At 42.7% G+C, this 12,929-nt stretch overlaps 1 protein-coding gene across 6 annotated transcripts in view; it reads right to left on the bottom strand.

Annotated features, from left to right (window-relative positions):
* Nucleotides 1-12,929, bottom strand: part of LOC147028112 (SID1 transmembrane family member 1-like) — a 199,856-nt gene that overhangs the window by 70,814 nt on the left and 116,113 nt on the right. For all 6 annotated transcript variants that reach the window (XM_085878160.1, XM_085878156.1, XM_085878155.1 and 3 more), the window contains 4 exons: nucleotides 7,597-7,705; nucleotides 6,556-6,698; nucleotides 6,202-6,307; nucleotides 2,434-2,495 (listed from right to left, as the gene is read on the bottom strand). In XM_085878160.1, coding sequence (XP_085734286.1) covers nucleotides 2,434-2,495; nucleotides 6,202-6,307; nucleotides 6,556-6,698; nucleotides 7,597-7,705 — 420 coding nt within the window. The remainder of the gene's footprint in view (nucleotides 1-2,433; nucleotides 2,496-6,201; nucleotides 6,308-6,555; nucleotides 6,699-7,596; nucleotides 7,706-12,929) is intronic.

The following is a 12,929-nucleotide window of genomic DNA, read 5'->3' as shown; positions in this document are numbered from 1 at the left end:
AAACATGCCTCATCTGACCATCAGATGTTGTCTAACATTGTGTCTTTTTCGTGAAGTTTAGCCAAGAACTCTTCCCAAAATTGAAGACGGTGGTCATCATCTCCATCATGAAGGGCATGCAGTAAGCGTGGAATGTAAGATTTCCATTTTTTTTCTGGTGAAAGATTCGGATAAGACTTGATTGGCTCTCTTCCAACTCTCCAGATAAACGGCGAGTTGACTTTTGCGGACTTTGTTCCAGTCTTCTGATGGCTTCTTCAGCCTTAGCTACATTCGTTGCCGTTTTCGGACGACCGGACTTCTTTGCAGTGGCTACCGACCCTGTTGCTTCAAATTTCTCGACAATCAATCTTATGTTTCTTCCCTGAGGTGGGTTAATATCAAATTCCTGTGCCAAATGGCGTGCCGCCATCGTTGGTTGGTCATTACATTTGTAGTAATGTTTCACGGCTGCAATGCGTTGATTCATTGAAAGGTAATTCATGGTTCAATTTGGTGCAAATTCAGTAACTTTCCAAACTCGCAGCAATAACCTGCAAAACAAAATCAAAAATAAATAAATTACAAAAATTAATAATCTGCAAGACAATTATTAACAACATGACTTCCCAGAAAGAATCTGACAGCCGAAAAAACAGAAATCGGTCGCGACTTTTGACTCACCCTGTATATATATATATATATATATATATATATATATATATATATATATATATATATATATATATATATATATATATATATATATATATATACATACTGTTGAGGAAATGGGCCCTTAGTGGGTTATTAAATATAGGATTAGCCCAGATCCCCCCTTAAATGCATGTTTAGCCAGGTTGTTTGGTAATCGGACGTCACATGTGTGTCGGGAGATGGAGCAGGCTGCCCATTGTTCACACAGTGGTGGTGTACTGAGAGGCGTCTTCTTCTTCCTTCCCCCTCCTAACCAGCCCACACCCAGCGCCCTGACAGAATCAGTCAACAAGACGTACCAGCAACCCATTGGTGGAGAGCTGCTGCAAACTCGAACGATGGACCAATCACGGGTCCCCAGAGGCGGTCCCAAGAGAGGCCCGCCCCAAAAGGCAAAAGGAACTGCTTTAGTGAGTCTGCGATCTGCTTCATGAGGAGTGGTTTAGTCGGCTGTTCCTCCTCGGTTATGGATCCAGCCTGAGGTCATCCACAGGTTCATCCTGAGTCCAGTCACGGAGCCTCTGACTGTCCTGACTCCCTGCATGGCTTGACACGTCTTTCATCCCATCGATCCGCCCGTGGAGCCCAACACCGAGATTGGCCTAGTCTGGTGTACGGGCCAGGCCTGGATTCGCATACTGGACCTTGTGAGAAACCAGCTGGAACACACCATAGATCTTTCTCTCCTGTGCCGTCGACCTTACGGGGGGTGAACGCGCCGAGGCTGGTGCATGAGCGGTGCAACAAAAGGAGGCCGTCGCCGCCATCTTGCCACACGGCATGCGCGAGCAATGCCGATAGGAGTATGAGCGCCATCTTGCCACGCTGCATGCTCGAGCTTGGGCGCTCGAATCCGACAACATCGGCTTGTCACGAGCCGCATTCGTGCCTTCGACACTTTTCCTCTCATCTATGAGGCATCACCAAGTCCTCCGTGTCTTGTCTGCATCTTGTCTGCATGTCGTCCAGGCCTAAGGTTTATCTCGCGAGGGTTCCCTTCGAAACCTGTATCCGTAGCTCCCTCGTTAAGAGCGGGTTATAGATTAATGATAATGTTTGTGAATGCTTTGCTTGTGTCGTGTTTCCCCGATGTGTCCCCAATAAATCTGGCTGATTCATATGAAAGTTGCCGCCTTGAATTTATTCGTGCCGCGCCGAGGAACAATCCACTCGATTTGTATATAAAACCAAAACGGGCTCCGGACTGGCAGACTTCGCTCAGTCTCTGACAAACCCAGTCTGTTGCCAGGGTCTATATCCCCATCTGGTACGGCCCAGGGGTACGTTGGTATCATGATCTGAGGCACATGACCCGAGACCTGTGCCGAACTAGCCGGCGTTATAACCCCTGACACGGCGGTTCTGTTAAGTGATGCCGAATCTTCAACAAATATATATATATATATATATATATATATATATATATATATATATATATATATATATATATATATATATATATATATATATATATATATATATATATATATATATATATATATATATATATGTAATTTCTGACATAAGTTTTAGGTCAGTGGAATATCTCTATTGCCCGGGGAAAAGCTGGCTTGTTGGCATATTCTTGAGTGAATCACAATTGGCATATTTGTGCAACTTGTGTTGACATCATTCACTGAAGTTGTTCACGTTTCATTCAACACAACCAACAATGAAACACATCCATGCTTAACAAACTTGAATTAAAATGTAAATTTCAACACAATCTGTACTCACGCTCTTTCCCTTTCTCCATTTTTTCAAAGCTTCCTTCAGTACTTTGCAGGAGGAAAATGATTCTGTAAAGTAAGAGTCAGAATGAGGAAACAAGTACTTCAAAGAAGATCTTAAGATCCACTGTTATTTGGACATATGTCTGTGGTGTATATATATATATATATATATATATATATATATATATATATATATATATATATATATATATGTATATATATATATATATATATAGAGAGAGAGAGAGAGAGAGAGAGAGAGAGAGAGAGAGAGAGAGAGAGAGAGAGAGAGAGCACAATGGTGTGTGTGTGTGTGTGCTCTGTGAGGGGGGCGGGGGCGGGGGGGGTCACGATTCATGGACCAAGCTGTGAAGTAGTGTTGTTCTCAAAGTTTTGTTCCAAGGACTCTTTTCAAAATTGCCACTCACCCCGGACAGTTTTCAACTGCAGTTTGCCTGTATTCATATTTCCAGGGATGGTTTTTCAGATCTCTGTGAGATTTTTCTTCATCACTCCTGTTGCTCCAGTGATCATTGGTCCAATTTTGGTGCTCTTCAGATTCCAGGATCTTTTCGCTTAATTTCTGAGATCTTGGTATTTGGTTATTTTCTTGATTTATTCATTGTTTAGTCCAAAATAACTGGTATTAACACGTTAGGTGGTGGTCCATCATTTATCTGGTGATTCCCTTCAGAACTTTATATGGTGTTGGTAGACAGGTTATTGTTCTATACTTGTGAGGAAGTTGGGTTTTCTCTGATTTTTGGATGAGGAAGGTGTTACTTTCTGTGGGTCATTCATGCATTTCCTCTTCCCCTTGGATAAGTTCATTGAATGCTCGAGTGCAGTGATTGTGGAGACCATCCAGTTGCTTTAGCCAGAAATTTTGAATTCCATCCTGACCTGGACTTTTCAAGTTTGGCATTTTTGCAATTTGTTTTATGTTTGTTTTTTTCCTCAACTATTATCACTGGGGGCATTTGTTTTAGGTGTTGCTTTTTCTTTTCCAATTTTAAGATCCAACCTGCCTCATTATGTTCTTTTGGGTCTTCATAGATTCCTTTACAAAAGTTTTCAATTCTATTCTTCTTAGGGGGGGGGGGGGACTTACTACTCTTGCTTTTGTTTCCTTCGCTCATGGAAGAATCATTTTGGGTTGTTTCCAAATAACTGGAATTGTTTTCTCCCTTTTGTTAACTTCGTCATAGTTTTATTTATCTTCCTTGCTGTCATTTCTATTTTGAGTTTGTTTTCAGAAACCATGGCCTCGAGGCCCTCAGCTTATATTTTTTGGATTCTCTTTAATAGCTTTGGGCTTCCATTTCCATGTGTAAGCTGCTTTCTCAGTCCCATTTCCTTTCTCAGTTGTTCTCTGTTTTATCTGTTTCCGTTTCCATGGTGGGACACAGTCTCTGTCTGTACGACCTAGTTTATTACCCTCGCCAAAGGAGATGGTATTGCGTTTGAGTCTGTCTGCACAGAACTTTCATATTTTTCTCTGCAACTGCTAATTAGATTGAGACAAAATTTTCACCACAGGTGCGACTACTCATCTAGAATGTTTTAATCATAATTATGATGTCATAGGTCACGTGGTGTGACAGCCATGTTGGTAAAACAGAAAACTTTGGACCTCTGTATCTCTGAAACCACACCAAGGAAAAAATTGAAACTTGGCACATGGCAAGTACTCATCATGGGGAATAAATGCGATTTTTAAAATAACATCACAGGTGCCTTCCGTATGACGTCATAATGGCATATGTAGAACACAACTGATCAGTATGAAAATTTTTGATGGTCATTTAGAGATAAAATGGTCCACAGCAAAAAAAAATGATGACGTCATCAGTCATGTGATTCAGCAGCCATATTGTTTTTTTTGGGGTTTTTTTAAACCTTCAAAAATCTTCTCTAAAGTGGCTGAATATATCGAGGCGAAACTTTACATGTATGATCGCATATCCATGAGGAAGTAAAGGTTCACAATATGATGTCATAGGTCACATGGTTTGGCAGATATATTGGATTTACCCTAAAACCTAAAAAATCTCCAGAACGGCTGGACAGATTGAAAGGAAACTTCACAGAAATGTTCTCCAAGCCTTCAGTATACAAGTTTGTTTAGGAATAATTGATAGGTCACATGGTTTGGAAGACAAATTGGATTGAAGGAAAATATTAAATAATGTTTTCTCTGGAACTGCTTAATCAATTGACATGAAACTTCACAATTATGATCTAGTAGTGATGGGGAATACATGTTTTAAATTTCAACTTGATCGGACACATGGTCTGGCAGCCAGAATTATTTAATCATTTTGATCTGAGTTAATTTTTATGCTTTTTGAAAAAGGCTCACTTGGCTGTACCTGGATGGGTTTGAGGGAAGAGGAGTAGCAGCTGAAATGTGAATCCTATCCAGGTTCCTCCTAATGACTTCATCTTTGCTTTTTGCTTGTTCGGGTTCCTTCTGATGACTCCATTGGACGACTGTACATATTTGGTCTTCCATTTGATTTGAATTGAATTTATTTTAATCCCAATCTAAATTCAATTGAATAAAAATGAAAAACGTCATTGGTCGGGGTCAGGTGTCCAATCAAAGCGGGGTTGCATCAAAGTGGGATGTATTGCTACCCGGTCATCACTGCCAGCAGTTATAAAGTGGCAACTCAAATTATGTCTCTTATTAATGACATAACACACCAGTACACAAACACCACACAAAACAAGCCCTGGCAAGGGTCTGCAATCTCTGATTGCTCTTTGTTTTTTCTTGTGGTGATGTTTTCCTGTCACTTTTTCTTGAATGAGCAATGTTGCTGCAAGGTTCACTGTGTTGATTTCCTTCAAACCAGCTGACCTTGATATGATTTTTCTGAGTGCTGTGTTTGTTCTCACCAGTATTTTTGCCTTTTTATTTTCTATTCTGTGTAGTTGTTGTCTTTCTCTGAGTGCTCTCAGGCTCAGTCCCTCTATTTTGTTGGCCAGCTCTTCCTCCAGTTCACACTGCTCTTCATCTTCTTCCTTTCCCCCAATCTGTCATTCTCCATCCTCTTCCTGCCCATCACTATCCATCCGCATTTTCCCTCCACCTCCCACCCCCATACACACTGAAGAAAGTGCTTTCTGGTTCCTGGTTCAAAGTATCCACCTCCATTAGCGTGTGTGTGAGAGAGAGAGAGAGAGAGAGAGAGAGAGAGAGAGAGAGAGAGAGAGAGAGAGAGAGAGAGAGAGAGAGAGAGAGAGAGAGAGACAGACAGACAGACAGACAGACAGACAGACAGACAGACAGACAGACAGACAGACAGACAGACAGACAGACAGACAGACAGACAGACAGACAGACAGACACACAGATTTGTGTTGGAGCTCCTCCATGCTCCTTAGATCCTGTAAAAAAAATAAAGAAGCCACCAGAATCCATGTTCTAGCAAATATTGGTAACATCCATATAATATACTATTGTTAGTCTGTATCTGACTGCATGGTAAAGAAAAAAAGGCAATATCAAAGTTAAAAGCAATGCTGCTCCATTGTTTTGTATAATTGCTTGCTTGTTTTGCTCTGTCCCTTTGCTCAGCAAAAGGGTGTGTTGCAGGAGCAAATTTCAGGCATATGCGCATGTGCAGTTCATATTCTTCTGCCCTGTCCTCAGCAAACGCACATTACCTACCCACTCGCAGGGTGGGTAAACCGCCAGTATATTCAAATGTGTTTTTAACATTGTTCATGTATTTGTATTTTAGTGTGCTGTGTGTAGGCTTACCCATCTGAAAATGGATTTTGAAATAGAAATACAAAGAAAACAGGAAGAGCATGGACAAGTGCACCAGGCCATAGAGGAACCAGAATACAAATCTTTCCTGGAATTTCTGGGAAAGAGAAAAAGATGGTCAACACAGTATTGAGCAAATGTTAAATGAATAGTATATGAAAATGATAAGTTTTAATGTTCCCTTACAAAAGCTTCCAATGACTTTTGCTGAGACAGAGATAATGAGATAAGTTCCTCATTGGATTTCAATCAGATCTCATGAGAAATCACAGATCTCTGCAAGGCTTTTTGTATATCGATAGGAAACCATTACTTGCAATGAAGTACACAACCTGAACAAATTACCGTTGCAAGAGGTACAAAAAATATCAAAAGACTGAAGAGAAAGAAAGTGGTGTGGGCTTGAGGTGCGCATTCTGGATTCTTATTCTTCATCTGGTACAGTTTTACAAGCACCAACAGGCCCAGCATGTACATGAAGGCCACATCTTGAAGGGAACACAAAAATGGATGAATTAGTATAAAATTATTTACCGAACAAGAAACTATCAAATTTTTTTAATCAACATAAACAAACCATGGGAGCTGGCAAGATAGCCGAGAGTTATGCGCACTCACTTCAAAGCTGTCTAACTTGAGTTTGAATCCCGACCAAGCTATAAACTGTCATCCTGGTGTTTCACAGGCAGTGTGGTTGATCAACATGTGTGCCGTCCCTCTGATGGACGTTAAACTAGATGTTCTGTCTGTCGGAATTAGTTGGTGGATGTTAAAGATCCCAAGGTGTCCAAATTCCTGCTGGGAAGGCAATGGCAAACCACCCAGCATAACCTTGGCAGCACCGACACTCTGTAACAGAGTATGACATATCATCAGAATTAGAACACAAAACACACACACACACACACACACACACACACACACACACACACACACACACACACACACACACACACACATACACACACATACACACACACACTTGGATACTTTGAGAACTGAAAAAGGGGGGGAGGGGTACAGTTCCATCTTCTGAAACCCACATATGGCGATAACCAATGACACACACATTTAGCATATTCAAAATTATTAATTTCCAACTCTGGCTGTCCCATTACTGAAGCACAGAAAACCGCTCATGCAGGACCCTTGTACATAAGAACTGGAAATTGAAGATTGGTTTGGTTTGGTTTGGGGACTGCGATGCCCTGAAACACTTTTCCAAAAAATTGTTATGGGCTCTTCAACATCCACAAGCGACAAATAATGAAAAAGTAACATCTTTCCAGCCTTGCCCTCAACACAAAAATAAAAATAAAATAAAATAAAAATCACCGCCCCTCTCACCCCCCCCCCTTTCCCAACCGAACCATCATTCATCCATACCCAGCAGGAAGGTGGAACGCCGTGCACACATGTGGAAAATGCCACTGAAGATTCCAATGCAGCACAAAGTTACACCCATCGAGTAAAACACATCCATTTTCACCTTGGGCTGCACACCACACAATTATAGTTGATTATGGATGTCATCGTCATCTCCAAAGATACAATCATGTTCATAATAATCGTTATAAAAATGACAATTGTTGTTTTGCAATATATATCTTTGACAACATTCCTTTATTCCAAAATAATCACAAAACAAAACAGGGTACACAGTCAACCGTTTTCAAATATTTTCTCTTGTGGGTTGAGGATTTTATCCCCCTTTTCTGGAATTTTATCCCCCTCTCTTTTATGGTCACCAGCCTCCCGCCATCTGAAAATCATCTGAAAATGCAAAATGAGTCACGTAGGTGTGAAGGGAAGTCGAAACCTTTTTTCTCTTTTAAAAGGTTTCAGTGCCATAAACTTGTATACCCCTGACATTTGGGAAACTATCTCACGACTCGCAAAAATCTGTAACATGGACTGGAGGCTATGTAGAAAAAGGGCGAACATCTGAACAGAATTTTGTTGCAGACACAGGACCATTCCTTCATGTTTGTGGAAAGAACATTTTGACTGCAACATTCTCGGTCTCATGCCCTTTACCTGTCTCTCCCAAGGTGATTTCCTCAAAAGCTATTCATATCAGCATTAATATGTTTGGGTAAAATCCAGTGATAAGAGGTACTTAATCAAGAATATCGTTTAAAATCCAAATTTTAAACGAAACAGTCAGATGACAGGACTTTCACCATGCCCAAAGTATTTCTTGTCAACATTCTGGAGGCAAACATTAATTATTCTCAAGAAATGTCACAAAGTGGAGTTCATAATCTCAGGTTAAAGCTATAGTGTGTTTTGAGATGCTTTTTCAACACTGAAGATTATTCAGAAATCAATCCATGAAAAAAAAGAAGATACTGCCTGCAACTTTATTACTGAAAGCCTGCCTGCAACTTTCTGTCATATCTCAGACAGAGCGGGGGGGGGGGGGCAAGGCCAGAGAGTAGATGGTGGAAGACAGAAAGACCAACGACGACCTGCCTGGAGAGAGAGAGAGAGAGAGAGAGAGAGAGAGAGAGAGAGAGAGAGAGAGAGAGAGAGAGACAGAGACAGAGACAGAGACAGAGACAGAGACAGAGACAGAGACAGAGACAGAGACAGAGACAGAGACAGAGACAGAGAGAGAGAGAGAACGAACCACCTGGCTTCTGCGTGAAACTCGGGCTACTGTACCAATAATGCATAAACGATGACCCTCCGCTGTTTATGTATGCCTCCAGACTTCTGCATCCCCTCCGGCCCTCCAAGGCTTCCACCCCACCTACCACTCTTCCCAGGTTTCCACCTCCTCTACACCCATCTCAGGCTTCTACCCCCCCCCTCACCCTCCACCATGCACCGGGCTTCCTCCTCAGATCCACACCTCAGACTTCCGCCTCCCATCCACCTCTCCACCACCCTCCAGAATTTTGCCTCACGTCCACTCCTCCATCACCCATGTGCTTCTGCTTTGCATTTACCCCTCCCAAGAATCGGCATCCGCTTCACGCTTCCCGGGCTTCCGCTTGCTGCCTGGACTCTGCGATTGGGATGGTTATGAGACATGTGTTGGTCCCCATGGGTCTGGAACTGTGAACCAGAATTGCACCAAGTTTCTTGACTTTACAAAAGTCGTGCACTTCAGGTGGCGAGTTCATGGTTTTAGAGGAATCTGAATTGAAGGCTCGCTGGGCCAGTTACTTTGAGTTGTTGTACCAGGCTGACTCACCGGCTGTTGAGTTTGATGTCAGGAATATAACTATTCCCATTGCTGACCCTCCAATCAAGTGTGAACCACCTTCATTTATGGAAACACAGACTGCAGTGCACCAGTTGAAAAGAGGTAAAGCCCCAGGGATGTGTGACATCCATGCTGAACTTCTCAAGGTTGGGAGAAATGCTGTACTGGTATTGTTGCATGCAGTTCTGTGCTCTGTTTGGAGCACAGGCATCATCCCAAATTACTGGAAAAGGGGCTTTGTCGTCCCTCTCTGGAAAGAGAAGGGTGATCACCAGGACTGTAACAACTACCGAGGGATGACACTGCTCTCAATGCCGGGCAAGGTCTTTGGTTGGATAATTCTTCATCAAGTTCACCACCATCTGCACGAGCACCAGCGCCGTATTAGTCAGGCTTTACACCAAAGAAGTCAATGATTGACCATACATCCTTTCTCTCCGGGTCCTCTCCAATCGCAGATGAGTTTCGGCAGGGATGCTCTCAGCCTATAGTGATCTACGCAAAGCATTCAATTCCGTGAATCAGGATGCCCTCTGGAGGATTCTCGGTCTTCGTGGGGTACCACCAAAGTTGATCGATCTGATTACTGAACTATACTCTGGCACAGAGAGTGCTGCAAGGTGTGGTGATTCCATCTCTGACTTATTTCCAGTTGTTACTGGAATTTGTCAGGACTGTGTATTGGCCCCCACACTCTTCAGCACTTGCATGGACTGGATTCTGGGGAAGCGGTCAGAGAGATTAAGCTGTGGTGCATCGCTTGGGAATGTCAAGATCTCTTATCTTGATTTCACAGAGGATGCAGTCATGCTTGAGGAAACACTGGATGTCCTTCTGAAGGCCCGGTCACACCTTGACGTTTTAGCCAGCGATGGCAACGTATTAAAATGTATGTAAAACGCTGGCTGACGTTGAACTTTTGATGTTTTTTTTTAAAGATTCGGACGTATTCATAGCGACTTGGTCTTATGTATAACGCATTGGTAACTACACAGAACGTTTCGTTGTATTATAGATAACTTATACCAACGAATGCTGAACCTGTTGTCGGCCTACACAACCGATGCCCAACGATAGTCTAACTTAGGCATAGCACGTTGCACGCATCGCCGACGATGTCGTGACGTAGCCTATTAAAAGGCTGATGCACAACGATTCGAATCATAACTGCCGTAGAAATGGAAGTGTCAACATCGCGGTCACACCTTGGCGATCTTGCCAGCGTATGCCGACCTAAGAAAAATGTGTCTAAAACGTTGGGGCACGTCAAATACGGTATGAGTAAGTTTGGTATACGTGAGTAGAACGCTAAAGTACGCTATCATACGTCGTAGTAAGTAGAGTACGTCAAGAAATTTTAAACATGGTCAAAATTTTACGACGTACTCGGCGTATGACACACGTTCCGCATGCGATGGGGATAAGTTTTACACATGATATGCGGACGCTTACACACGTCCACAAACGCTACTTATAAGCTACTCATAAGTCGAAACACGTCGCGGTAATGTCTTTTTTACGCGAAACTTATTTCTAACTTATGTTTGACGTGCTTTGAACCAATTCTTTACGTAGTCCCAACACACCTCGACGTATGTAGACGTATTCCAATGACGTCTTCTGGTCGACAAAAAAAAATAAATGAACGTGTTTCTAGGTTACAACTGCCATATAAAGACGTGTTCCCAGCGGTCTTGGGAATTGGTATATAAAAATGCTGCTCATAAAAGGGGAACCCAACAGTGTTTTCGAGTCCTTTTTGAGTCGATGTCCATGTCAGCAATAATAGTATCAGTATCAGTATTAGTATTAGTATTAGTAGTAGTTTGTTCATGTTGGCAGTAGTAGGTGAGTGTGAGGGGGAGGGTGTGGGTTATGATGGATCGTCCTTGCGTTTAACGATTTAACGATTTAAATGGCTGCATCTCCACTAGTGAAAGTAGACGCTTGCGCTCAACAATTGGATTTTTTTTACACTCAACGACTTTTAAACGGTACCACTCAACTATTTTCATTGTTTACAATGAACGATTTAAATTGCTGTCACTCGCCTTTGTTTTTTGACGCTGGGGTTTGGAAATTTGAAGCGTTTCTTCTGAACGTGTTAAAACGCTCAAACTCGACTATTTTAAATAGACGCTGCCGATGGACAATTGGAATCATAGCCAAGCTAGACATCGAAGTGTGAACATCCTCGTCATGCCGAAGAAAAGTTTGAAGAATGCTGCAAATAAGTGTCCTGGCCGTGGCCGTGGACGCTGATGCAAGGACGATCCATTATACCGACGTCTTTCAGCCTATGAGTAACTTAAAAGTAACGTCTGTCGACGTGTGGCAACGATCGCGTAACGTGCCAACAACACGTTAATCATAGGTAGGAAATAAGTTTCGGGTACGCTAAACACTACCTCGGCGTGTCTCAACTTATGATTAACTTACAAGTAGCATGTGTTGACGTCTGTCAACGATCGCAGACCGTGCATACAACTTGTGGCCAGCGTAGTGGAACGTGTGAGTCATACGCCGGCATACGTCGTGAAATTTCAAGCATGAAAAAATTTGAGGACAACCAAAAAGTACAACGTTTAAAGCCAACGTACAACGATGTATGGCAGTGTTTTTCAGCGTGCTCTCAATGTTATCAAAACTTACCCATAACGTATTCAACGTGTGCCAGCGTTTTAGAAAAAAAATTCAAAAATCGGCATACGTTGGCTAAAACGTCAAGGTGTGACCGGGCCTTTAGGGCTCTCGAGGTACTGAATGAGGTACAGGAGCTGATGGGACAATGAGTTTCCTGAGTCAAAACAAAGATCCAGGCTTTCAATGACATCTTCATTGCTGTCATCTTTTGTGTAGCTGTTTGTGGTGAGGATGTTGAGGTCACAAAGAGATTCACTTACCTTGACAGTGATATTCATGTCACTACAGGTTGTGAGCCGGAAGTCAATAGACATCAGGGTCGGGCCTGGGGAGTCATGGATTCACTGGATCATGGGGAGTGGCGCTGTCAGTACCTATGCAGGAGGACAAAAGTCAAAGTCTTAAGATCCTTGGTGCTGTCAGACTTTCTCTACGGATGTGAGACTTGGACTCGAACAAAGGATCTGAGATGAAGACTTAACTCCTTCGGTGCCAGGTTTCTTCAGAGAATCCTTGGCTATCACTGGTCAGACTTTGTGTCCAACGAGCTGTTGCTGAGTTAGACTCAATGAGATTTGTTTCCTGTGTAGCCCATGAGCATCAGCTGCTGCTGTATCGACATGTGGCTCGATTTACTGATGCTGATCCTGCTCACCGGATTCTCTCAGCAAGGGAGCCTCATGAGTGGAGAAGGCCAAAGGGATGACTGCATGCCTCGTGGTTGCAGCAGGTTGATCGACATCTCAAGGATATGGGGACGGGCCAGGCATCTGCCTGAGGGATGGCGAGACGGAGGCCCCTGGAGTACCGACAGAAAGTGGATGCAGTGATGCGCTGCTCCAGCATATGCTCCCATACCAAA

Source organism: Eptatretus burgeri, chromosome 4 (genome assembly GCF_056783735.1).
Source record: "Eptatretus burgeri isolate ZD-2024b chromosome 4, Ebu_testis_v1, whole genome shotgun sequence".
Lineage (NCBI taxonomy): Eukaryota > Metazoa > Chordata > Myxini > Myxiniformes > Myxinidae > Eptatretus > Eptatretus burgeri.
This window is presented reverse-complemented; position numbering and strand designations above follow the sequence as displayed.